The sequence below is a fragment of the Durio zibethinus genome, chromosome 25 (genome assembly GCF_047325235.1).
Source record: "Durio zibethinus cultivar Kanyao isolate XHJ-2024 chromosome 25, ASM4732523v1, whole genome shotgun sequence".
Classification (NCBI taxonomy): domain Eukaryota; kingdom Viridiplantae; phylum Streptophyta; class Magnoliopsida; order Malvales; family Malvaceae; genus Durio; species Durio zibethinus.
This window is the reverse complement of record NC_143186.1, coordinates 18,868,014-18,895,128: the sequence shown is the minus strand read 5'-3', so window position 1 is coordinate 18,895,128 and position 27,115 is coordinate 18,868,014. Positions and strand designations below refer to the sequence as shown.

At 33.3% G+C, this 27,115-nt stretch overlaps 4 protein-coding genes and 2 pseudogenes across 12 annotated transcripts; 3 read left to right on the top strand and 3 right to left on the bottom strand.

Moving 5' to 3' along the window:
* The first annotated feature begins 2,420 nt into the window (after positions 1-2,420).
* Positions 2,421-4,647, top strand: LOC111275652 (adenylyltransferase and sulfurtransferase MOCS3-like; annotated as a pseudogene). Its single transcript, XR_016333489.1, has 8 exons — positions 2,421-2,841; positions 3,166-3,258; positions 3,364-3,419; positions 3,812-3,876; positions 4,022-4,096; positions 4,202-4,280; positions 4,351-4,391; positions 4,509-4,647. The product of XR_016333489.1 is annotated as an adenylyltransferase and sulfurtransferase MOCS3-like (transcript).
* Positions 4,509-5,858, top strand: LOC149511753 (adenylyltransferase and sulfurtransferase MOCS3-like). 3 transcript variants are annotated; one of them, XM_089754110.1, is made up of 4 exons: positions 4,509-4,617; positions 4,790-4,908; positions 5,016-5,132; positions 5,335-5,858. In XM_089754110.1, the coding sequence occupies exons 2-4, from the start codon at positions 4,870-4,872 to the stop codon at positions 5,710-5,712; spliced, it is 534 nt and encodes a 177-aa protein (XP_089610236.1). In that variant the 5' UTR covers positions 4,509-4,617; positions 4,790-4,869; the 3' UTR covers positions 5,713-5,858. The 3 variants fall into 3 exon arrangements, with proteins under 3 accessions (XP_089610236.1, XP_089610235.1, XP_089610237.1); XM_089754109.1 differs by having other exon boundaries at positions 5,290-5,858; XM_089754111.1 differs by having other exon boundaries at positions 5,016-5,133; positions 5,324-5,858.
* A 55-nt stretch (positions 5,859-5,913) lies between these two features.
* LOC111275653 (aspartate carbamoyltransferase 1, chloroplastic) lies at positions 5,914-11,808 on the bottom strand. 5 transcript variants are annotated; one of them, XM_022861117.2, is made up of 5 exons: positions 11,706-11,808; positions 7,501-8,082; positions 7,281-7,420; positions 6,696-6,869; positions 5,914-6,552 (listed from the first exon to the last, which is right to left on the bottom strand). In XM_022861117.2, the coding sequence occupies exons 2-5, from the start codon at positions 8,045-8,047 to the stop codon at positions 6,208-6,210; spliced, it is 1,206 nt and encodes a 401-aa protein (XP_022716852.2). In that variant the 5' UTR covers positions 8,048-8,082; positions 11,706-11,808; the 3' UTR covers positions 5,914-6,207. The 5 variants fall into 5 exon arrangements, with proteins under 5 accessions (XP_022716852.2, XP_022716855.2, XP_022716853.2 ...); XM_022861120.2 differs by having other exon boundaries at positions 11,701-11,807; XM_022861118.2 differs by lacking the exon at positions 11,706-11,808 and adding an exon at positions 9,925-10,443.
* On the bottom strand, positions 10,591-11,821 carry LOC111275654 (uncharacterized). 2 transcript variants are annotated; one of them, XM_022861124.2, is made up of 2 exons: positions 11,706-11,821; positions 10,591-11,136 (listed from the first exon to the last, which is right to left on the bottom strand). In XM_022861124.2, exon 2 carries the CDS (start codon positions 11,123-11,125, stop codon positions 10,901-10,903), a length of 225 nt encoding a protein of 74 aa, XP_022716859.1. In that variant the 5' UTR covers positions 11,126-11,136; positions 11,706-11,821; the 3' UTR covers positions 10,591-10,900. The 2 variants fall into 2 exon arrangements, with proteins under 2 accessions (XP_022716859.1, XP_022716860.1); XM_022861125.2 differs by having other exon boundaries at positions 11,701-11,807.
* Positions 11,822-13,263: 1,442 nt separating this feature from the next.
* LOC111275655 (GDP-L-galactose phosphorylase 2-like) lies at positions 13,264-16,103 on the bottom strand. The gene is made up of 7 exons (XM_022861126.2): positions 15,433-16,103; positions 15,219-15,340; positions 15,047-15,106; positions 14,676-14,918; positions 14,376-14,561; positions 14,009-14,257; positions 13,264-13,912 (listed from the first exon to the last, which is right to left on the bottom strand). Exons 1-7 carry the CDS (start codon positions 15,554-15,556, stop codon positions 13,550-13,552), a joined length of 1,347 nt encoding a protein of 448 aa, XP_022716861.2. The 5' UTR covers positions 15,557-16,103; the 3' UTR covers positions 13,264-13,549.
* A 7,140-nt stretch (positions 16,104-23,243) lies between these two features.
* Positions 23,244-24,414, top strand: LOC149511752 (uncharacterized; annotated as a pseudogene).
* The last annotated feature ends 2,701 nt before the right edge of the window (positions 24,415-27,115 follow it).

Sequence of the window (27,115 nt, the reverse complement as noted above, 5' to 3'; positions counted from 1 at the left end):
TTTCACCTAGGGGTTTAGTAAAGCATCACTACTCGAAATACTTTTAGAATCACATCATTGGATAAAAGTTTTTTTCTTATTTTTTATTACTATTCCTTTATCACTTTATTTTTCAATAAATTAGTTAATTTTATTTATTATTAATAGAAAAAGAAAATTTTTATTATATTGAAAATTTTTTATAAATACTCCAATATACTGATAGTATTTAAAAAAATCTTCTGACCTAGAATACTTTTAAATCTCATCGTCGGATAAAAATTTTCTTTTCTTACATTTTTTTATTAATTTATAAGATTTATTCTAAAATTAACAAAATTATATAAAAAAAAAAGTTTATTATATATTTTATCATATATTTTTACTTATTTCAACAAAAATTTATTCTAACAGATATAAATATTTTAATATGCATACACATTAATAATAAAATTTAAAATAATATATAAAAAATTTCAAAAAAACAAAAAATAAAATTTTTTTACCTGAATCGGATCAATCAACGATCCGGTCAATACGAGTTTAGGCCAGTTCAATGGTTTGATCCGATCTGATCCGATTGGTTCAGATTCAGCGATTTGGCGTCGGTCTGGGTCTATTTAACTAGATCGATCGAGAAGCAAAAGGGAGAACAAGGCATCAGGTCAGGTGTGTGGATCCCGGGTCGGGTTGCAAGTTGACACGCGAATCCTCTGGGATTGAAACAGCGTTGTTTTGCTTCTTTTCTAAACAACGTCATTTTTAAAGGCTATTTAAAGGCCCAATCAGCTATTTTTTTATTTTCTTCTTTCTTTTTCTCTCTCTAGTAACCCAGAATCTAGCGACTACTCTGTCATGTTGGCCGTCGTCGATGGTCGTCGACCACCGACAGTCGATCACCAAAAAATCTCAAGATTCACCAAATGGATGTTCTCAACCTTCTGAGTCCAGATTAGGGCCTGTTTTTGTGCAAAGGAGCTCCAAATGGCGCAATTTGATCTGAAAGGTTCAACTAAAAATTTTTTGTATCTATATTGTTTTTTGTTTGGCATTATGGTCCTCGTTTTGAGAGACTGTTGTTTTTGCGTTTGTATGTGTTTTGTTTGCTTTGGATTTTTTTATTTGATAGAAAGTTATTTTTTTTTAATATGGCAGTTTTTTTAGAGGTTTCAGCTTCTTTTTTTTTATAGTGTTTTTACAGCTCTATTTATAGAGCAAAAGAAAGATCAAAATCCTGGATTTTTTTAAGATTTTGATCACCTACAATTAAGGCAGCCACCTGTTGTCATAACGACTAACAGCTACAGGTAGCTATTAGTGCCGCTGCGAGAAAAAAAAATAAATAAATAGAAAAAAATAAATAAGTAAATAAATAAATAGATAAATAAAATGGTGTCAACAATGCTTTTCACTCTGATGCTAATCTGAAGTAGACGTGATCTTGTAGCCTGTAATAATGTAGTGAGGATACCGTAAAGTTGAAAGTATCATACAATTAGGTATGACAATTCACGTATTCGTATTATATAAAATTTTAAAAATTTATATATTTATATTATATTTTATATAAAAATATATATCATAATTTGTATTAAAATAAAAGTATAAAAAATATATTTTTAATTTTTATTAAAATTTTAAATTATATTATTTTTAAATTATTTATTTATTTTGTTTTTATATCATTCCATATTTAAAATTACTATATCTACAAGCAGCTCAATATAGTTAGTTATCAAACACCAAAGTGCCTTAAGTAAATCAAGCAACGATGGTCTGATGCCAAGTTAATATTCACCAAGTACAAGACAAATAGAAGATTATGTGAACTGGATTGGGCTGCTTCCTACCTAGGAAGCTATGCTGTAGCTAACCAATGGCTAACCTTTTCGGCCTTATTTAAGGATTTCTTTCTTTTTTTGGACTGAGGTTTCAATTCATTTTTTCAGGTCCAGTTTTTGGGGCATCTTTTTGGACTTGTACCTATGAATGTTGGATAAGACATAAATATTATATATACACATTTTTCTGAAACAAAATACGTCATCAACTCGTAATCAATTGGTTTGAGTTAAGGGCAATTGATTAGAGTCAAGGGAGTCCAGTCTAAACCACATGCACCCAAACTTTTTGATATGGGAAACCATCCAATGCGACGCACAGGTGCCCCTTACTTGAGATGCGAGTCACCATCTGTGATAAACCAATTGCTTGCAGTTGACGGGGATAAATCACATTTGTTTTTTTATTCGAAGATAGAATATATTATTAATTCAAAATCAATTAACTAAAATTAACACGAATTTCGTATAAATCACGTTATCGAACTTTCCTACTTGAGAAGCCAAAAAAATATTTCCTCAAGAAAAATTAAATTTACTAATATAAGTTCTAAAAAAAAAAATGTTACTAAAGCAATTGCATGAGAAACCGGCCGCATATTATTATTTCTATACGTGTTAAACTCAAAATTTTAGTTTGACAAAACTACCCTTGGTCAAGTACGAACTAACCTAAGTACGCTGCTTAGGTTCCTGTTTGCGTTTCCGACAAAAAGTCTTCAGTCTTCAGTCATCGGAGCTGCTAGAGGATGGAGTCAAACGGCGACGACGTGGCACGAACCCGCCTCGAAGTCGAAGCTTTGAACGACGAGAAAGCCCGGATAGAGCAAAAGATTTCAATCCTCGAAGCTCGGCTCAAAGAAACAGCGTCAGTAGCAACTCAGCAGCAGCAAAACGACGGCGTTGGCAATGGTTCTTGTCCTCCAATCTCTGCCATTGATGCCAACCTGGCACAGGTCTGTCGGGGATAGTATTTAGCGTTACAGCCGCCATCTTTTGCTTCCTTCTTTTGGAGTCCAAGGTAAAAAAAAAAAAAAGAAAAGAAAAATTCATATTTTTTGTATTTTGACGTTAATTATTTAATTATGTAAAATTATGGTTGCTTATGGCTAATTACGTTATTATATTGAGTGAAACGTATTTGTTTAATCTCAATGAGAAGTTTCTTAAAGTTAATACTTTTATGCTAAGCTGTATTAAAAAAAAATTGATATTTGAAAAGAAATTGGCATGTTTGTGATGGGAAAGAAGAGAAAATATCTGGGTTATTTTAATTCTCTTTGAATCAGGTAAAAGGTTTTTTTTTTTTTTTTTGAGTAATTAAGTTTCTTGGTGTGGTTTGTAGCACAATCAAATCTTTTGAAGTCGTCCATATTGGTTGTTGGAGCTGGAGGCTTAGGCTCGCCGGCTCTGTTATATCTTGCAGCTTGTGGTGTTGGTAAGAATAGGATGCAGCATTTTGAGGCATACCTGAGATTTCATTTAGTTCTTTTGGCCGCGGGATTGAAAAGGGATTTCGCGTATTTTGTTCATTGATTTCTAGGTAGATTGGGAATTGTGGATCATGATGTGGTTGAGCTTAATAATATGCACAGGCAGGTATAAGTTGTAAATTTTACAACTGAAAGTAGGTTCATGTTATTATTTATTGTCTGATGGCTAAGTTCTAATCATGGTGTACTCATGAATCATAGTGTCAATAACACAGAATCTTCATCCTTTGTTTCCTACACCCTCAAACTTTGTTTTTCTTCTATTGAAATTGAAGTGGCAAATGGTAGTGCTAAATTGAATGGAATAAGCTGCATATGGTTATTCATTTTGTTGTTATTGAAGCATTAACTTAGAGCATTGATCATTTTTTATTGATCAATTTTTATGTTTGAGCTCTGATGTAACATACCTCTTAGATTTCTTCACTGTGATCTTCAATTGTGACCATGAATTTTCCGGTACTCACCTTTTATTATTATTGATTTGCTATACTTCAGGTTATTCACACTGAAGCATATATTGGTCAGCCAAAAGTGAAGTCCGCTGCTGCTGCTTGTCGTGCGTATGTTACAAACTTACAAATATATCCAGCTCCATTTCAATAGCTTAAATATTAAGTTGTAGCGTTGAATAAAGTTTGTAGTCTCTTGTAATTTCATTTTTGATTTACTTTGTTTGCTTTTATCTAATATTGATTTGAATTTCAGGATCAACTCAACTGTACAGATTGTTGAATACAAAGAAGCTTTGTGCGCATCTAATGCTTTGGAAATTTTGAGCCAGTATCCTTGTTAATGACATAGAAATGTCATTCCTTCTTTCTTTCTTCCTTTCTTGCTAGGTAAGTCATGTGGGGTGTGATATCCATGACTGCTGACATTTCCTAGATATGACATAGTCATAGATGCAACAGACAATGCTCCTAGTCATTACATGATCAGTGATTGCTGTGCTGTGTTGGGAAAGGTAAAGAGTCAGTGTTATGTCCCTAATTTATTCAATTTTTAGTACTAATTGCTTCCGTGTTTACCTGCAGCCTCTAGTATCAGGTGCCGCACTAGGATTTTGGAAGGGCAGGTATGCTGTATAATTCATATTCCGTATTTCGTAGTCTACTAGTTTGCATCTATTAAGTGTGTTTAAAACATCTTGCTCAAGCTTCAAACAAAACTACATCATTGATTTATTATGTAGCTGACAGTTTACAATTACAAAGGAGGTCCATGCTATCGATGCCTATTTCCAACTCCACCTCCTACAACTGCTTGCCAAAGATGCTCTGATAGTGGAGTCTTAGGAGTGGGTATGTCAAGATATTATTCCCATTTCACAATCCAGCAGTAACTATTAGTCCATTATTCTGCATTCCTCGCGGTAAATCTGTTCTATTCTTTGCTATTTCCAGATAGTTGTGGGTTTACCATATTAATTTGCGTATTCTCAGTTCCAATGCTTATCGATCTACGCATTTTCAGTACCTGGAATCATCGGCTGTCTTCAAGCGCTAGAAGCCATTAAAATAGCAAGAGCTGTTGGTGAACCACTTTCAGGGCAGATGCTTCTGTTTGATGCTTTGTCAGCTCGAATTCGTATTGTATGGCATGATCCACCCACTCCTTCATCTTTTGGTACCATTTGTACTTGAAAATATGAATACTGGATATATATTAATTTCTGATAAGTGAATTTCTTATTGCGTAGGTCAAAATAAGAGGCGGGTCATTGCAATGTGAAGTTTGTGGAGAAAATCCAACATTCAACCAACTGCTTTTCAAGGATTTCGATTATGAGAAGTTGACTCAATCTCGATTGTCAACGGTAATTTTCCTTTCTGCCCTCCTTGTTCTTAATTGCATAATTTGCTTTTCTGTTGACATAGTCATTCTGTAATTAGGTTCACTCATGTTACTTCAGAAAAGGCGAAGATAAAATACTTTATACTTCATATTTTATTGCCATATATTTTGAGACTTAGCTTTTCTTCATACATGATCATACTTGCCTTCAATCTCCCCCGAAGCTGAAACTGCTTGCCACTGATTCTAGAATAACCGGTAAGGAGTACAAAGAGAGGATTGCTAGTGGTGAAGCGCATATTTTGGTAGACGTGCGACCAGAACACCATTACAGGATAGTTTCTATCCCCAAGTCCTTGAACATTCCGCTCGCAAGCTTGGAGGCTAGGTTGCCTGAAATTTCTTCTGCATTGAAAGAACAACAGCAAGAGCAGGAGGGCACTGGACCGGGTGCTAACCTGTATGTAATATGTAGAAGAGGTAATGATTCACAAAGGGCCGTGCAATTCCTCCACAACAGGGTTTTCAGTTTAGCTAACGATATTGTTGGGGGATTGGAGTCCTGGTCCCATGAAGTTGATCCCAACTTCCCTTTGTATTAGTACAAAACATGTTTGTGTTGTAACATGTTTTGGTCCAAATGTCGTTATAATCTCATAAATGTTCAATATTTGTAACATCACATTATCAAATTTAAGTGAACTCTTTTGAAAATTTAATGGGTATTTGTCTTTTTTTGAGATTTAAATTGCAAGATAAAGCCTCAATCCAACTTGATTTCCATGCCAGCCAGGCGAGTCCAATAAAACAGAAATTTGAGGACTAAAACTTCATTATTAGATTACTTTGACTTTTGAGGACACAACCCCGAAAAACCATTATTCCACCATTGATGATCTTAATATCTGTTAACGCTAATTTACTAACAAAACACCAAAACTTTGGCAAAACAAAGCCGACCATTTTATGATCTCAACATGGGAAACTAACAAACTTTTTGTTTCACTTGTAGAATGTTGTTCATCGATAAACATAAATGACCCAAGCAAGCTGAGATGATAGATGTCAAAATCTGGAAAGGAAAAAGAACGCTTTCCTCACCACCCAACAAGCAATAGTTTTAAAAGAGCCATCCGGATGTAAAGACCATTCTTTGCTTGTCTAAAATAGGCAGCCCTTGGATCCGCATCAACATCCACAGTGATCTCATCAAGCCTTGGGAGAGGATGCATGACCACAGCATGCTTCTGCATCACCTTTAACACATCCTTGTCCACTATGTATTTACCTCGAGCTTCTTCGTAAAGATCAATTCTCTCTCCAAACCGTTCTCGCTGAATTCGGGTTTGATACACAACATCACACTTAGAGGCCACTTCCATTAAATCAGCACTTTCTTCCCACTCCACACCCCTTGATGTCAAATAATCTTTAATGTCATCCTGAAAAAGGCAGCAATCGGAAGTGAGATACTCAACAGGTTAATTCAGCAATCTTTGACAGCTAGTCTAACCGTTATACTTCCAGTTTGACAATAAATACAGGTCATCTAGTTTTCATTAAGCAGAGTTTGTCAAATACTAACCTTCATTTTAACAACATCAGGGGAGACAAAGTAGATCTTCACATCTTGGTACTTTGCAAGCAAGTAGGCAAGAGAACGAACTGTTCTCCCGTTGGCAAGATCTCCCACAAGCCCAACTCTTATGCCATCCAGTTTTCCTATCTCTCTTTCTACGGTATAGACATCTAAAAGGGCCTACACAACATCAAAAAAGAAACAATCTTTGAAATCAAGAGTTGTATGATCTAAACATATATACCAGAACATCCTCAAAATCTCAAAGAAAGGATCATAAAATGCCAGAAGAGAGGGTAGTGAACGAGGGTGGGGTGACGATGTGAGTGATAGCTCATTTTTACTATAGCTTAGATACCATATATTTACTACTAAGAAGCAGTAAAGTCAAATTCTACCCAAGATAGCATTTACTTAGAAGTAACAAAAAATTACACAATAGGAACTGTTAGTTTTTCTTAATCACATCTGTTTTACATTTACAATTCTTTCCCAGCCATAATACCATTCAAGACTGTCTGAAGGATTCAAAGTTGTGACAATCAATTATAAGTTTCCCAAAATCACATTAGGGAAAAGCTCTGAACATACCTGGGTTGGATGTTGTCCAGGACCATCACCAGCATTAATAATAGGAATGCCCGCTGTAGCTGCTGCTCTTTTAGCAGCTCCGCTTTCAAAGTGTCGCATCACAATTATATCAGTGTACCCCTCAACGGTTCTTATGGTATCTGCATACCAAGTTACTTGATTAGAAAAACACCAATGGAACCACTTCTAAGAACCCTAACTAAAACGTAAAAAAAATTGCCTTCAAGTGTCTCTCCTTTTGCTGCAGACGAAAATTCTCGTGCATTTTCTGTTGTCAGAACTTCACCACCAAGCCGCTTCATGGCAGACTCAAATGAAAGTCTAGTTCTAGTTGAAGGCTCATAAAAAAGGGTGGCCATAAGATAACCTTTGAGAATTTGACTTCCAGGCGATTTCTTTTCAATATTCTCCATCTCACGTGCAACTTCAAATATAGCACTTAGAGTATCTCGATCAAATTGTTGAGCTTCAATCACATCATCGAGTTGAAACTTTTTTCCTTTTGTAAATGTAGGTACATCGTCAATTTCCAACGCACAGCACTGCATCCCATTCCTTGAAAGCCTTTGGCTTTGTTCCCATTTCGGTGATTTCCCACTGATTAACAATCTTGAATAGATAAAGTCAGCAGATAACTTAGCCTGAACAGGCAATTTATTCAGGAGATTTGAAACATTACACTTGAACTCTTTATTGAAATTTATTGCTTTTATGGCAAACGAGTCCCTGTTCAGGGTGCACATAGAAAATGATGGCGAAGAAGCCATTCTAATTGAATTAAAAAAAAGCAGCTTCAAAGTCCCTGAAACAAAATATAAACCAATAGTTAAACTTATCTTTGATCAAGTACCAATATGAATCCACATTCATTTCTATAGAAAACAAGAAAACTTACATGAATCAAAAAGCATGAACGTTCATTGAGTATACTAAAAAACCAACCATTCTCATTACACTAATCAAGCTTAACACTTAGAATAATGAAAACCAACCAACCCCAAAAAGAAACTTATGAAAACCCCCCATTTTATTAGCTTGGTAACATAAAACCATGATTTTGGAATGGTAAGCTTATTAAAAATCACAACTTTTTCTAAGTAATCATCTATCACCACATCAAGAGAAATATCCCAGAATTCCAAATTCAAAAAACAACCCAAGAAAAAGTAGCATACAAATTAAACATTTAAAAAGAAAATTACAGTACCCACTTACTCTCAGTACAATATCCACTTCAAAATTTCCATTATTTCCCACTTTTTCTCATCAACCAAACAAATAAAAAGTATCCAATAACATAAAACGAGTAAAAATCACAAAACCGATTAAAAAGAAAGAAACAAGACCGAGAAAATATACCCGGGAATTTCCAGGAAAGAGAAAGAAAGTGGTGTTTGGGTGCTGGGAAAAAGAAGTGAAAAGAAGAGAAAGATAGGGTTTCTTTTGCCCTTTGAATATATTATATAGAAAGTGAACGAGAAGTGGGGGATCTTTGGGAAGAGTGAAAAAATTCCCGAAGGTTTTGTGCTTGTCTTAAAATTCATTTTCAAGATTTTTCGCGGAAAATATGTAAATAAACTCTTTTTTTTTCTTTTTTGTTTTCATATTGAAAGATTTTTATTGGATTTTGTTATCTGTGTCCGGGTGTAGATGAAGAGTTTGCAATGAAAGGCAAGTTCAATCGTATACGTTTAACCTTTCTCGGAATTGAAATTCACAATTTCCAGCAATCAAACGTTAGCATTTCTTGTAGATTCCTTTTGCTCTTTTAACTTTTGTGAAGCATCCTATTCCTATCGTATGATATATTCTTTTCGGTGGCACTGACTAATTTTAGGGATACAAAACAAAAACACTACAACATGAGAAATATTACGGTCCACATCAACGCCTCGCAAGATGAAATTGGTGACCAATTTTAGTATTCAACTGATGTGAAATTCATAGTAAAGACAAGACGAGAAACATCTAGGAACAAAGAAGAAACGAGACTAACAACTTCCAACTTCTAGAGGTGACTGACGACTGATCACTCCCTAGCGGCTAAGTCGGGTGTCCAGGGGGGGCGATGTAATGGTGGTGACTGAAAGTAAGGGGGATGATGAGGCAATGGAAATGGCCATGGTGGTAAAGGTTGTGCATATCCACACATGCCATTGAAGCACACGCTCCTGCCCCTAAGGGCATCTATTTCCACACCTACCACAAGGGACTGATATCTTTAGTGATACATAATCCCGGCAGCATCGCCAGTTAAATGGGCATCTAATCCCACATAAACCACAGTTGTTAACGTCAGAGGTAAGGTCAACACACTGGTTCCTACAATACTGCATCCTCGAGCTCTTGGTGGATGTTGTTCCCGTCTACATATTCATGGCCTACACCTACACCCAGTCGGTCGCGGGTTCATGACTTTCCCTCGTCATGGTGAGAAAGATGACGATGAGCCAGCAGCTGCATTTTGTAGCTGTCCTTTGGATATCCGATATATTATCAGCCTCCGCCATAAATGTTACTAACTCAGGCAATAGCACCAATATATGGATCGAACCCTTGGCTAACCAGATCATTTCAAGATGCACAAAACCAACAAGAACAAGGAAGGATATAAATTGGTAAAAAGCAGTTCTGGCTTGCTTACATGAATATACTATCTAAGGCCTTGGTTTGATGTGGTTTAGAAGCCCTTTGCTTTTAGTATGTCCAAATTGTTAAGGCATGGAAGGGCGTGACCAGACCCTTTTTCCTGCAAATATAATGGTTTTTCCAAAACAGAAAGGCCATTACTTGCTGCGTTGTAAACCTGAGCTAACTATTTCCATGAACCGCAAAAAGCATGCACTACACGTACAATCTAGATTTGATCGGTCAGGTAGTTTCAACTTTCAACCATAAACCAGATCACATGCTTTAGCAAGTTCAAGTTGAGACATTAACAAACTTATAAGCCATCTGAAAGATATCAGGCAAATACAAGACAGACATCATACAAAAACCATGGCAGCAAAATGCAGATTACAAACCATTCCCAACTTCCCACCGATGAAAGCTCCAAAGCATATTACTCAATACAAAAGTTCCAAGACCTAGATGTGCAAATATATGGATAGGTAGATGAAACTCGGGTATCAATCAGAGCAATGAGAGAAATGAAAAACTAAATTTTACCTCATCAAAAACACGAAACAAGATGGAGTTAATCAACTACAGGCCTGGACGCGCCATATTAGAAGTTACTCCCTAACTGATGTCAGTACTCATGAGTAACGACAATTTAAAAATAAATTCATGGAAATGTACAACTGGATAATATTCAACTACGTTAACCATTTCCAATCAGTATATAAATGCTTGGTACTCTTAGCAAAAATCTGAGGTACAAATAACTGTTGCATGCTATATTAAAGCAACAAAGCCTCGAAAGATTGGTGAAAACTCTCAAACGATCTCTGAAACAACTATTTTATCAAAATAGGAATGTTCTAAAATTCAAGTGCTTGTAAAACGCAAAACAAATGTGCTTCACTTCACTAATGACACTCATGCTTATTCCACAACATAGATATTTAAATCTAACTACAGATACCCAATCTTCATTACCATTCATAATTCATTTTTCATTTTTCATTTTTCTCTGAGTTCTCTGAGTCCTCAGGCTTCTCCAGCCCATAACGACGGTTAAACTTAGCAATCTGTCCTACACTTGCAGCCATTTGGCGTTTCGCCCTTAAGTGATAAACTTTACCAACACTGTGTATTTTTGTCATCATAACATTCACCAATCGACCACTCTGGGTCACATAAGATATCCATTGCATCTGAGGGTGCAATCCTTTCTTCATTTTCCACAAAACTACAATTCCAAAACAAGCTTAGTAGAGTAATATAACTATGAAAGTAACAAAGTTGAAAAAAAAAAAATCAATGTCCAATGAATTCATAAAGAATTAGACTCCCTTACTAGAACTTATAGCAACAAGAATTTGTCAAAAACAACACTAAAAATTCTCATTGCAACCAATTATAATAACCAAAGCCAATGGTATGGAACAAAAAAAAAAAAAACTTTTAACTCAGAATCAAAGGTCAAAAAACTCAAGTCAGAGACAACCAAACAAAAGAGGTTGCTTTGATTATGATATAAATGTTCAATGTCTTTAAAGGTGCACAAAGAAACCCAACATTTTTCTTAACAAAACTTAACTGAAATCAAATCCTAACACAACCCAGACTCAATGGCCAAATAAAACACAACCCAGATTCTCAAATTATGTAATTTACCTCTTTATCCAAAATATAGAATCTGGGTACATGAAGATAAGTGGAAAAATAAAAGTTTTAAACTAGTTTCACAGAAAAGCAAAGCAAAACATATTGGATATACAAGAAAATTATAATAAAAAGAAAAATAAACAACCGTGCCTGGCTATGGAATCAGCGGCGAACAAGTGAAGCCTACGGTGGCAACGCCTAAAAGGCTGAACTGCTGCGGCGCAACAACGGAGGGGTGGTCGAGAGAGGAAAATGCAAAGACAATTTGCAAAGTAATAATAATAATAAAAATGAAAAGATATCTTTGGGCTGGGCCCAAATAAATTTAACGGAGGTCCAATCTTAAATTTTATATTATTTATTATCATAAAAGCCCATGGCCCATTTTTTTTTAATTTTTTCTATTCATCTTATTCATTTCATAAATATTTTTACACTCCTAAACCAAATATTGAAAATAAAATTTTTAGATTAAAAATGGTGAAGCAGCTAAAAAAGATAACAATTACACTCATACTTGAAATTGATGGTGATAAATGTTCAAATTAAATTCGATTTGATTCAATTTTTTTGAATAATACATAATATTATAAATTTTTAAAATATAATATGAATTCAAACAAATCTTATCTTGAAATCGATTTGATCCGAATCGAATTCAACATGTTTTGTTTGGTTCGATTCATCATTATTTTTTTGTTTTTTATATATTATTTTAATAAAATTTTTAATATATTTAAATATATTTATATATAAAATAATTATTTTTATTTATAAAAATTTAAAATATATATAAAAAACTAATAAAAATATATAACTAGGTTCAATATTTTTTTTTCAATTTTTCATATTTCAATTCGAAATCTGATCCAAATTTAATCTATATATTTACTATCCGAATTTTATCTAAACCAAATCTATATATTAAATATCTGAATTTAATTTAAATCAAATAAGAAAAATCAATCTAAACCGAATTGAGCATTACGATTTCAAATAAGTTTTCGATTTTTTTATTTTTTTCTCATCCTTATTTAAAATATGTACAAATTGCAATATAAAATTTCAAGTTGATTCTTCATCTATTTTTAAAAGATATTAATCTATATATATATATATATATATATATATATATATTTAAGTAGTTGTTAGTATCTATTTAAAGGAGAATTATTGCCTTTAAGTTTCCCAAATAATTTTCTTTTAATTTTGATTCTATCAAATACAATACCCATTTGATTCTATCAAATCTATAACTCTTTTGATTCAACTAAAAACAAAAGATAAAAAGCAAAAAATAAAAACGCCAATGAAAATTTTATATATATAAATAAATGGGTATTGTTATTCTTTTCATCTACAAGACCCACAATATTTTTCATAGGATCCATGAAAACCAAGTGAAGCTGACAAGTCAAAAGATATTTTCATTGTTTAGACCCCACATTAACGTGTTTACTGAGTAGGTTTCCTTTTTACGTTTCGTTACTTTTGTCCCATGAAGATCAATAATTATTGGTGGGTTGGATCAGATCAACTATATTTTCTGCTTACATTACAAATCCAAACCTACCAGTTTCATAATTCGGGTGTCATCCTTATTACCAAACATTTGTCCCCTAAAGAAACCAGTAAACTTGCATGTGTCCTGTTACACAAAACCAATTACTTGGCTAGGTAGCCAAGAACCCAGCAGCAGAGCAAACAATTATTTACATGAAGCACATCATCACGTGCATTTATTAGCTCATAACAGCAAACATTACATTGTATTTTACATGATCCAAGAAAGAACATCCTGAAGTCGATGAGCATATAGCAGTTTACACAAAGTCGAATATCATTGCAGCAGTGCAAACTAAGTTTGCTTATTTAGGCTACCAGTGCCATAATTCATGGAAGTTCTAAGCACAATCCTAGTCCTAGATCCCAAACTGACAACAGTAGAAACTGATCCTGGAAGGTACAGGGTTCTGTTTACTGAATGCCAATTCTTACTGCAGAACAAGGCATTCTTGTGTCCCAGACACCATAGCTTGGTGGGAGCTTTTGGTGATGGCATTCTCTTTTTCAAGAGACTGAGATCTAGTATCAGGCTCCTCAAGCTCAGGAACATTTTCAATGCCATCTTCACCACTGGCAATGGCTTCAAAGATAAGTGCATTGACTTCACGGAACCTCTCATCAGAGAGAGAAACCTCTGCAAGGAGCCTCCAGGCATTTTCCTCAGATGCCTCGTCATAGTCCTTCCTCCTTTTTAACACCATATGACCACTAATTTCCCACACAGCTGGGTTCACCTGGGTGTCCAAAAGCTCTAAACTAACTTCCCCAAGAGCTTGTTTCTCAGCATAACACTATTTGTTCAATTGACGAATTGCAAATTCAATTGTAAGAATTAGCAATATCATAGAGATGATTAAAACTTGTCAACTATGCTTCTAGTTCGTTACCTGTGGAAGGAGAAAGATCCGCTTTCCACAATCAGAGATGAGGACATTGTATGGTATGTTGTTATCTTGAAGGCAAATACAGGCATCAGACACAGTGTCAGACAAGTTCTGGAGAGTGTTACCACCCTCAAAGACAAGACCTCTAACTGGATACTTTAAAAGCTCTGAGATGATCACTCCATCTTTCAAAGTGGTTATCTTCTTGTTAGGAGCCTTCTCAATGGGAAACGGCACAGCCAAGTAGTAAGCCTGCAGCAATTGCAACAGTTAAACCACCTTTCTCTTTTCTAATTGTACAGAACTATATCTAACAGATATCATGGAAGCACAAAATACATGAAGAGTACCAAATTGGGAGGTCAGATACCTGGAAGTGCAGGTGGTTGATTGTAGCAAATGCACCCAAGCTGTTGTAACCCAATCTAAAATACGGATTCCCAGCTTCAACTGCCATATAAAGTGCAAGCAAGAAGCTCTCATGGTCGATCCTCTGGGGCAAGCATTCAAGAATTCGAGGGATCAACAGCACATGCCCATATTCGATAGGACTAACCTGATGAATTTTATTCAAATAATGTTAATCTTATTCAAATAATGTTAATCATATGAGTCTAGCACTCATGATCAACAAGTTATTCAACAGTTTGAATAAGTAGAGCTAACATACATTTATGGCAACGACACTTGGAGAATGCTCAACATCAATGGGAGCATTTGGAAAGAACTGAACTTCACCATCTTCACTTTCTTCAAACTGGAATAGCACCTCTTCTTGCCCGACTTTGGTGAAGTTGAATTTGTTCCCATCAAAGGGCTGGAGTACCTTATCAACACGGAACTCAGTTGGCCTCTTCTTAAGGTGGCGGCCCTCATTCAGCTGGGCAATAAAGCCATATTCACCAGGAATCACCTAAAGAATGATAAACACAGAAAATTTAGATGGTACCAACAACTTAATTAACTATAAAATTTATGGTTTTCACAATTTGCGGATAAACAAGTAAAGCAAAGGAATAGAAAAGGAGCCCAAAATAAGACCTTGGTTTCGCAGGCAGTGACATCATATCGAAAGAGCCCTCTTTGCATGCGATCCTCCCACTATGATAAAACCATAAAGTATTTTTAACCTCACTATTTGTAAGTACAACAATCATTAACCATAACAATGCTCTTAAATCTTATTACCCACAAGCTTAATAGCAAAATTTACCTCCCCAAGAACGAGTGAGTCAAGAAAAGCAACCGGAGGCTCTTTGTTCTCAATTCCAAGAACATCTTTTTCACTCTCAATATTGTTCACCTTCTTGAAAGCATATAAAGGAAGCGTTGCTCCTATATACCAAAACCCAGTTCCAGTTACAACTCAATTCTGTCAAAAACTTGTCCAACCAAGAAAGGCTTACAAAAGTAAATTTAACAAATACCTGGAATGCAACAGCTTCTAAGACAATTCTTTCCACATCCTCCGCTACGGCGAGCAGTCTCTTCCGACTCATCCTTTTGGTAATTGGAAACAACAGTGGGAACCCTCTTAATCCTGAGCATCATCTTTGCTACTACTTCTCTTTTCCTCTTTCTTTATCCAATAAAAAATCAAATAAAGAAATCCCACAAAGAACAACGTAGACAACGAAAAACAACAGCCTTTAATTTTCTTCTTACGAGCGATCTAGAAAAGCTTCTTCAATAGTAATTTTTTATAGACTAAAAAGCTAGCTTAATTGACTACTGAAACTCCTAACAGACAATACCACCACCAGCAAGGAAGAGGAGGTCGGAAGGACTACCGCCTTCAGAAGGCAAAGCTCCACGCCCGCCGTGCGGCGAAGGGTTGCTCTCGTTCACACAACCCTTGCGGCGTACAGCCCGGACATGAATAAGAGACCGAGAAACTCCGTGTATAGCCGTGATGTCCACAATTTGTCTAACCCTGGGTGTTAACCCCCCCAAAACCAAAAAACCCAAAATTCAAAATCCCCTTTAAATTACTTTACCCAAATACCCAACCTCTCCAACCTCAATCAGACTATTATCAAACACCTGGTCTGCACCCAAAGTTTGAACCCGTTTTCCAATTCTTCTTTTTTGGTGGTGTAAGTTGAAAGGAGAGACGAAGAAGATATATAGATAAGAGGGGAGTGAACGAGAAGGCAAATAGGGTGGTGTCTGTTCTTCGAAGCGATTGTGGCTATAGTTGTGAGAAGTGGGTTCTAAAGAAAGCTAGTGGCCCTGGTGCCTTCTCGTGGTAGGTTTCTGGGGGCACAAGGACAATTAACTTGACAGAGACATACGAAAACGAGACAAATAGAAAGAGAAAGAGAGATGGTATTTGTCAGAGTTTTATTGGGTTTTTTCTTCTTCAACCCGTACGAGCCTCGAAGGACACTAGGATGCCGCCGGAGACGGGGAGCTTCGACCCGCGTCAGGCCATGTGGTTCAGCGCAAAAGGGCTATAGATTCTACTGGGTCTGGTCTGGTTGGCTCCTCCAAGATTTGGTTATTGTTTGCTTAACTAAAAAACGATTGATGTAAACAGAATTAAGGAAAGGATTGAAATCCCAATTTGTACGGAAAGCGAATGACTAATTATAGTTTGACCACAAAACACATGCGCCTGGAAAGGAGAGTGGTGTTGTGCTCTTGCTTAACCATACAATTTCTTTTGGTCGAGGGATTATTTATTTATTTATTTATACTCTTCACTCAATTATGACCATTATTTTTAATAAAATAATAAAATTTTATAAATTTTATAAATTTCAAATTTCAAATTTTTTAAAATATATTTTTTTTAATTTTAATTTAATATTTTATTTAAAAAAATAAGATCAAAATGAAATTATTTTTACTAAAAATATAAATAAATAATAATTATTTTGAGAGGGAAAGAGTCGTATCTTAATACTATTATCTAAATTATATATAATGACTAATGGTTATATTGATTTATTTTGGATAAAATTTTTAAATTTTATAAATAAAAATAATAAATTAATAAAAAAATTTTATAGTATATATGATTTTTTAATTTTATTGATTATGAATAAAATAATTTTTTTTTAATTTAATGATGAATGAATGATTGATGCATGAATTTGGTTGTAAAAGCAAAATTTTTTTAGTTTGATTATTAAAAAATTAACATGTCAAATTTGATGTCTCTCCTCATTTAACTTAAGTTTCAAGTTGTTAATTTAATGTTATTATTATTTTAGTTGGATTATAAGAATTTCTTGATGTACATGACATGCCTTTTTGAAAAGTTTCTTGACCAGGACTTTTTATTTATCAACAAATGTGAGATTAGCAATGAATTACTAACACATATTTCCTCCAAAAGTGTTTGATTATCAACAAAAACATTCATTTATCCAACATAGAAAAAATGGGCATTGATTTAAATTACATATTTTTTTAATCTTTTTTATTACTATTAAAATTCAAACTTGAGATTTTTAACTATATAAATATTAATTATTTAAATCACACATTTAAATACTAATTGTTATATTATTTATATTGGTTTAATCACATATTAAAATTAAAAGCAAGAAAAAAATTAAGAGAACCGAAAATTGATTCAAAATCGTAATATTTGATTTGGTTTGAATTAATTTTTTTTATTTGAATCAAGTTTAGATATTAAATATATATATTAAGTTTAAATTAGATTTCGGATTGAGATATAAAAAATCGAAAAAATTGAACTAAAACAATTTATATATTTTTTAAATTTTTTGTAAAATAAAAATAATTATTTCATAAGTAAATTTATTTAAATATATTAAAATTTCTATTAAAATAATATATAAAAAATAAAAAATTTAAGTTTTAAAGATCGATGAATCGAACTGAATCGATAGAATTCAATTTGAATTGGATCAATTCAAAAATAATCGATTTGAATTTGAATTGGATTTTAAAAATTTATAATATTATATATTATTTAAAAAAATTGAACTAAATATAATTTGATCTAAATTATTATCACCAATAATTAAAATATTAAAATATTATTATTATTATTATTATTAATTTATATATGAAAGATATCCTTTATAAAATAAAATCAAAAAATGTTTGGATAAAAATAAAAATACTTTTATTATTCATAAATATATATATATATATATATATATATATGCTGCTATCAAAGCATCTTCCATTTGTCCTATGAATGGGTCCAGTGTCTAAAGCAAGGGTACATATAGGAAATTTCTTCTGAGTACTAAATGACAGAAATATCGATCAATCTTTGAAGGGATAATCTCTGGCCTCTGCCAAACCCAACCATAGCCACTCATCTCGCATTATGATAATAATTGATAGGATATCATCTGCTTCCCCGTGTGACTCTTGGTGTGTGTTGATAGGATATCATCTGCTTCCCCATGTGACTCTTGGCGTGTTGCAGTACATTTTTTTTTTTTTTACTTATAAAAGCCTTTGATCTTGCTTTTATAAAGTTATGAAATTTCATAATTATAATACCAAATTGATTTAATTTTTAATTTTATATTAAAAAATACAAGACATGTTCATTTTTGTTTAGTGGAAATGGCTCAATCACTCATGAATGGAAATATACTTTTGTTTTTGGTTGGTTTGATCCTACTTCAATGGTTCTCTCAAGTTGGCCAGAAATAGGGATCGGATTTATGGAATCTATTGATGGAACATTCCTTTTCTAGATTAAGGGTAATTAGTCACTTAAATAAATTTATTATTTTTAAAATTTTAAATTTGATTAAGCTATTTTAAAAAAATTATTATCTACAATTTAAAATTAAATTCGAAAGTTAGATTATATATAAAGAATAAATTGAATTTGTCACAATCAAGTTAAACAATTATATTAATTTGCCAATTGAGTATTAAATCAAATGGTATGCATATTAATCAAAAAAAATTTTTAGGTTGCAAGTTCAATAGGATTTAAATGCATAATGTTATCTTAAGGTGAATTAAATAGATAATTGTTAAGATTTAAGAATATATTAAAAAATTTAAAAAATGCATTAATCCAAGCAAACAAATTTTAAAATTAATATCACAATCAACATGTGATTAATGTAATTAATTACGTGGTAGAAAAAAATCTATCTATAGTAATTTTTTGTGATCAAATTGTCTTTTTATGAGAAAATTTACCTCCTTTAACAAACATGATTAGCCATTTTGTTGGACTAAGCTTTTATCTTTTGTCAAAAAAAAAAAAATCAAGTCATATGCTTCACATTTACTATATTTAAACTATTTATAATTTGTGGACAAAAAATAAAATATTTAAAAGAATCTCATATGACAAGAAAAGGAGAAGGTTGAAATTAGAAAAATGAGCCCTAATTTTCATGGATTGCTTTTTCTCCAAGGAAAAAAAAAGGGAAAAACTACAAGATGAGAAGGTAAAAACCACATGAGTTTATCAACTTGAATGGGGTATTTTAAATGCTTCCAAATCGATAGTTTAGACTTTAGACCATTGAGAAAGATGCAACTCTACCACCATGACAATGACTTTGGAAACTTCTTCCCTACTTAAACCTTTGTTCCATGTAATGCAAATTAAACACATTTGAATGAAGAAAAATTTAATAATTTGGGCTTTGGAACATGTAAATTTTTATGCATAAAATGCAAATTTTGATTAATTATTGTAATTACCTTCACATTTTTTAAAACAAAGGAAATATTAAGTTTAAAAATAAAAAAAAGGGTAATAATGCAAAATTTTTATGTAAATTATTGTAATTATACACTTCATTATTTTTTTTTTCTTGAACAATTTTAAATTCCACAAATGAAAATTTATTTTTTTGATCAAAGCTCATAATACCCTTGATCATATTATTAAAAAAATGAAAGTAGATTATTTTAATTGTTAATATTGAAGCAATCAATTTTCTATTTTATACTCATCATGTAATAATAATAAAAAAATTCTAGTTAATATCTTTCTATTAACCCATATACTAATTAAAGATACCTAGTTATTAGAAGAAATAGAACATGACAAAGAAATTAATTAACTTCCTTTTTTTTCCCCCTTAAAAAGAAAACCATTTTGCCCTCCAAGATTTTAAAAAAAAAAAAGAAAAAAAAATCCAAAGGGATTGCTTTTTGACAAATTGTGGGATTGGGTTGGGGCCACATTCCTAATCTTGTTCTTGGTATGGCCATGTACATGTTTTAAGGCCCAAGGTAAGATAACCCAAGCCTATTGAAAGAAGCATTTGAACTAGTCACCTCGGCCCATATGTTGATCATGAACAATAATCCCTCAAAATGTAGTTAAGCTTTTAATTTTAATTTTCTCAGTTTTTTATTTTATTTTTATTAAATTTTTTTTTTATATATAATTACTAGTTAGTTACCAACATTATCAACATTAAAAAAAAAAGCATAAAATTTTAGATATAAAGTGATTGTAGTATTGAATATTAATTAGTATTTTTTTTTTAATTTTTAATGTTTCCTTAAACTCTCTTATCCTACTATTTACCTGCCTTAAAAAAATATTATACGCGTAAGCTCTTACAAATTCACGTCTTTTAAGTGTTAACTCCAATGACATGCCAATTTATCCAAAGGATAACCAACCTGTCAAGTTGTTTCTTCGACCTAATATTATGGTTTTATTTATTAGAATGACATAGAAGAAATTAAAACCGAATTCATTGAAAGCTTAACTAATTGTTCATCGAGGGCATTGAGCTGATCTCCTCACTCAGTCAACCTCATTTGAAGCACATAGATTGTGGGTTTAATCTAATTGCAAACTCCAATATCCAAACCCCATCTGTGTTTCACCTGTCTGTTGCATTATTTGGCTAATGAGCATGGCTTAAGCATCCGAGATCGTCCCAGTTTAGACGATCCCAGTATACAGCTAGCCGCTGCTTCATGGCAAAGCACAGATGCTGTGGCAAGGCTTTGGGCTCTGCCATAGCCTGGAGCTCATCTTTAAGCACATGAATTTATCAGGTGGTAGCACATGAATTTTTAGGCCTATAAACTCTACAGCAATGGCAGGAGAAAAGAAGAAGAAAATGAATTATTTTTGTGATTGGCTTGGTTGCATGCCATTGTGTCAACTTGTCTGCCAACTTATGCATGCTCATGATGACATCCTTAAATGATCAGTAAAGATTAATCTATGTAATTTTGTCTGCTATATTGAAGTCATGCAGAGTCTTCAATCCAACCACATATTGAAATATGACTCCTATGAATAGAATGCCATGGTTGTGTAGGCTGACATAGAAAGCCATAGATGCCATTATGAAGTTGATGCAAAAGGCATCTCTTGATTCGGTATGATATCTGTATGTAGGGCGACAAAGATGGATAATCATGAACAAATGTAAGAATATGACATGTGACCATTTAGAGCAAATATATACATACATACATACATACATACATACATACATACATATATGTATATAGATATATAAATACATACATACATATATATATATATATATATATATATATATATATATAAAAGATGAGGATTGTCCATTATTTTGGTTCAAACATGAAAGTCCAGGTTGAACTTTCATTAGAAAAATGCCAAATCAAGTAGTATATCATTTTCTAGAACAGAATATGCTATAATACCTTGGCAACTGCATCATGGATTATAGCGTTAAAGTGTGGTTCTGGTGAAAATAATGTTAGACAATGACTTATAAAAAGCAATGATCATTTGTTGAAAGAAATTAGCTGCATTGGCCAATGTTCGTTGAAAAGAAAATCAGTGTTGGCTCTTGCTAACAATCGAGATAAGGACTCTCTCCTTTATTGGCAAAAATTGCTTCTTTTTGTTATTATCATTTAAGGCTTATGATCCGAATGAGAATTTTAGTAAATTTTTTTCATTTAAATTTAAATTTATTGGATGTCATTTTGGTGATTAAATAAATTAATAATCGAATTCAATTTTTAAGCAAAAATGATGTATTTATTACTCAACTGCGAAAATTATCTTGTTATTGAAAAGATGAGAGAGAAAGTGGAGGAAACTTTTTAAGATATGGATAAAGTTAAGTGAGCATGGCAAAGGATTGGCCACAAAAGGAAAGCAACTTAAGTGAAAATTCGAAAGGGATTCTTGGCCACACTTTCTTCCTTTCTTGATTCCCTTTTTCTTGATTGGTAGAGCGTAATTCTCATAGGAAACTAAAAGCAATTTGAACTCGATGACCTTTTTGCATGAGATAAGAGAGTTTTACATTACAGGATAACCTACTATTTACATTATTGTCACACTTAATTTGATTGAGATATGCATTTTTCAAGATAATTTGCACCCGATTTACATTTTTTTTTTTTTTGGTATTTGGGAGGTTGTAAATTGAGAATACAAAAAAGTTATAGATGTTAAAATTTAAATCTCGAATTTATTAAAATTTAATTTTAACTCGTAAGAGTAATTATATAAATTAATTGATTATTTGTAATAAATTTTTGTTATTTCTTTTCTTGATTATGCATAGATTATAAAGAAGTTAAAAGGCCCAAAATTTGGCCATTTTAAGCTTTTAAAAATGCAATTAAGGACAACAAAGGCACCAATTCAAGTGTGGGGGGAGTTACTAAGATAAAAGTCCCTTAACATAGACAAAGGCCCCAAAGGTGGGGCCCAACTATGTATTGAAAAATAAAAATAGGACCCACATAATGGTTGGGCCAATGTTCTCTTTTATAGGGACCAGCATTTCTCAAAAAAAAAAAAAAAAAAAAAGAATAAAAAAAGGTTGAAGTCATGATTGTGCTTTGCACCGACCTTATCAAGCCTTTGTCCAATTGTGTTCGTATCTACTCCCCTTTGCATGTTCTGTTGTCTCTACATTTTTTGCTAGCTGTTATTTCCATTTAGCATCAATCAAGTCGTATGGCTTATGCCTATGTGGCATCCATCCCCTCCTAAGGGATGTATAGCCTTAGAATTGAAGGGATTGTCTCATCTTATGAGTGCCTTCAGGTAATCTGTGCATATTTGTGATTGAACCTTAAACCTTAAATCATGATTTTCAAAGGAGATATGGATCTATTTAACAAAGGAAAAAAAAGGGTTTTGGAGTTTGATAATGATTAGTTTGATATTAGTATTGTTTAATAAAATAATAATTGATTTGCTTAATTTGTATTTGGTTAAAAAAATGATGAGAAGCTACTATAAAAAGTTTACATTCATATTCTTATGTTCCATTCTCATTAAGAAGATCTCCTTTTTCATTATTGGAGGCCTGAAAATGAGATTTAAAGGTGATGAATGTCAAATTGACAAAGAAAAAGAAAGAACACAAAAAGGATAATCAACAGATTCCTGTCCTAGATATCTTTTGTAATTTGTCAACTTTTAAATTCATGATTTACAGATATGCACCCATCACCATTTGTTCTATTTATATCTTCAAAAGGTTCTTCTTGGTCTCTACTTCTGGCAACTGCTACTCCAATTACATTCCTTCAAGCTCCTGATCAATCCCAAAGCTTTTACCGTTTCATTTACTAGGGAAACTAGCCATGAACAAATTCAAAAGGTCTGAAGTTCTAATACTATCGGTTGTAGCAGCACTTCTTTTCATTGCACCACTTGTATCTTCATCCTCAAGGCCTGCTTATCTTTACTTTGTACTCAATCTCCTTATTATAGCACTTGGAGCCGATGCCGGATTACTCTCAGTGTTTTCTAGGCCTACTTATGTTGCAGCAAAACAAGTAACAAGCCAAGAAGCTAAGGCTGTTAAAAGCAAGGATGATCAAACACAGGTTGCTCCTACAAGCAATGAAAAGAAAGCTAAGGTTGTCGAGAAATCTGCCCCTGAGAAGATTGTTGGGACAATGATCAAGGTGGATAAAGTCAAGAAGAGTGCTTCCTCTCCACGCCTTTTTTTTGTAGGAATTGGAGAGACTGAAGCAGAAGCTGTTGATGAGGAACATGAGAAGGAGGAAGAAGAAGATGAGTTATTTGCTAAAGCTGAAACTTTCATTGGAAATTTCCACAAACAGTTGAAGATGCAAAGGGAAGAGTCTTGAAGAAGATTCATGGATTCTATCAGAAAGCCTTTTAAGTGTATTTTTCTTCAAGTCTTCGTCATATCATATTATATTTACCATCAGTTTAGGATCATTGGTTTGGGTATAATATTTATGATTGGTCAGGGGAGAACTAATTAAACTAAGCCATGTACAGTGTTCTTCCTTGTCTGTACAGATCATGCATGTTTTTCTCTCATTTTCCTGCTTGCCAAACAGATGCACGGTTGGTCTCCTCAGGCACTTCACACAATATTTTACCTTGAGGGTTCACGAAACAAAAAATTACACATAGCCTCGGATTGTACACATACTATATTTCTGTATTAATATAGATATGATTTAAGGATTTTTCCATATATCTCAGTACTTCTCATATATATATATATATATACACACACACAAACACACACACACACACATTGTCACATTTGTTTGATGAGAAAAATGTTCAGAATATCAGTTCTTGAAATTTTCCTATAACCGTGTGATATGTGGATGAAGTAGAATTGTGCAGGAAAGGGATTTAATTAAAACACTAGCGTTTGCCTGAGCATCTTACTTCCATGGTTCATAGTTTTTAGTCACAGCAATAATATCCTAGTAAAAAAAAAATGTTTTATCAGCAATTAGAAGTATCTAAGAAAATTTTGTCTGAATTGAAACAAGTAAAATCAATCCTTGACCAGTTCATCTGACAGAACACAGTAAGTAATAGACTGGTCAACTGGTCATTGAGTTTCTAGTCTCAAAACAAAAGTTTGAGAGAGAAGAAACTATCCAAAATGACAAGAAAACTACAGTCAATAGTCTCTTTTGCTCTGTTGATGGTATAATTACCTTGACTCATTAACAACCTTTCAGGGAAGTTTCAACTGAGTTTTCTGTAGTTATCAATAGATTTTCATCCTTCCTTTTCCTTTTTCTTTTCTAAAGATCTTTCAGGATTAGAAATTGATGTTCAACTATACAGAAAAAGTCTGCAAGGTAATGCACAAACAATGTTTTGCTGGCTTAGTTTCACTTTTCTTATAGCCTGCAAGAAAAAGGGTATGACAACAATTAGAGTTGGCTTTCTTTTAAGATAACTTTGACTAACTTTTGCATATCTTAACTGGTGAAGTCACAAAATTTTCTTCTACCATTCATCCAATTCTGAATGGTAGGGTTGCTATTTTGTGACCTTTGTGCATCGGATTTGTCCTTTTATTCATCCAATTCTGAAGGAGGTAACATTCAAATTGGACATAAAAATTATTCTTAAAAATTATTAAATGGACAAACAACATATGTAGTATAAGCGATTGTTCAGACTGTTCATTTTTCTTCAAGTATTCAATGAACATGGATATAGATGTCCAATGCTGCAAATATGTGAAAAAATTTAGAAAAATTACATGTACTATGGATAAGTATTCAATCTGACATTCACCCTAATCCAAGTAGCATAGACTATTTACCTTTATGCTGTTGGCAGCTGGATTCAGTGCACCATTACCAGGTTTTGGTGAAAACTCAATTCTTCAAAAAGAAAGGTTAATGTTGTGGAACCAACAAGACTTGATGTCAGCCAGACATATTAGTAGAAACAAATTGTCAAACTGATAGCACCCTGAATGCTAGTGCCAGATGCTTTGTTTGAAAAGAAAAGCTATTCAACTATCTTTTGCTGATATCCATGTGAGGTTAACCTGCCTGGAATTTTCTTTTCTTCCCCTTCATGTTCTCTTTGGATTTTACCATTTTGGATGTTTCCAAATTTTCTGATATCAAAATGTTCGAACTCCATTTTTGACTTTTGATTTATGTAGTGGGAAATAAGGACATATCATCATTCTTGTAAAATTCCACTTGCGTCTTGTGGCCTGGGTGTTCAAGCTGAGTGTTACGGATCTAAGGAGGAGTCCTGAATCCCACGAACATAATAGGAAGGTCCTTGAGGTATAAAATGGTTCACATCATCTCCGTCTTGTGAGGCGCCTTTTGTAGGATAAAATCGTGAGGCAATGGGGGTCAGAGAGGATAATACCTCACAAGGGTGTGAATCGTGGTGGTCAGGCTGATTCGGGATGTCGGAAGGGTGAATGCCCGGGTCTCGGAGCAGCGCGAGTTCGGAGCTTGAGTCTCGACCCGTGACAAGTGGTATCAGAGCCAACCCTAAACCGTTCGATCCACGTCGAGCGCCTCGAGGAAGGTATACAGGGTGACCGGCCTCCGTGACGAGGGCGTCACGAGATTGGGTGCGAGAGAATGTCACGGATCTAAAGAGGAGTCCTGAATCCCACATCGAACATAATAAGAGGGTCCCTGAGGTATAAAAAGGTTCACACCATTTCCGTCTTGTGAGGTACCTTTTGTAGGATAAAATCGTGAGGTTAAAGGGGCCAGAGCAGACAATACCTCACAAGGGTATGAATCGTGGTAGTCAAGTTAATTCGGGATGTCGAAAGGGTGAATGTCTGAATCCCAGAGTCGCGCGAATTCGAAGCTTGAGTCTCGATCCGTGACACTGAGTCTACTAACATGGATCCTTATCTTACTTTTTCTGCTTCCCTTTGATATTCTTGTGGCATTTTCAGATGCTGACACCCACTCTATATCCCAACCTCGAGAAAAACAGATTCATGGTTTTGCTCTAAAGTTTTGAAAGACATGATAGCCTTTACATCACTGAAATTGCTTTTTCTCTTCTCAGATTCAAATATACTATTATTTTATGGTACCATTCAAAGCTTAATCTTAGCTCATTTTAGGAGTGAGAAAAAAATAAAAAATTAAAATTTGATTTGAAATCGAAATATTTAATTCAATTTAAATCAGTTTTTTTTTTATTTTGTTTAAATTAAATTTAGATATTAAATATATATATATATATATTAAATTCGAATCAAATTTTAAATCGAAATAAAAAATCAAATCAAATTATATAAATATTTTTTAATTTTTATATATCTTTTAAAGTTTTATAAAATAAAAATAAAAATTTTATATCAAAATCAACTTATATATATTAAGATTTTATATTTAAATAATATATAAAAAATTAAAATTTTAAATTCA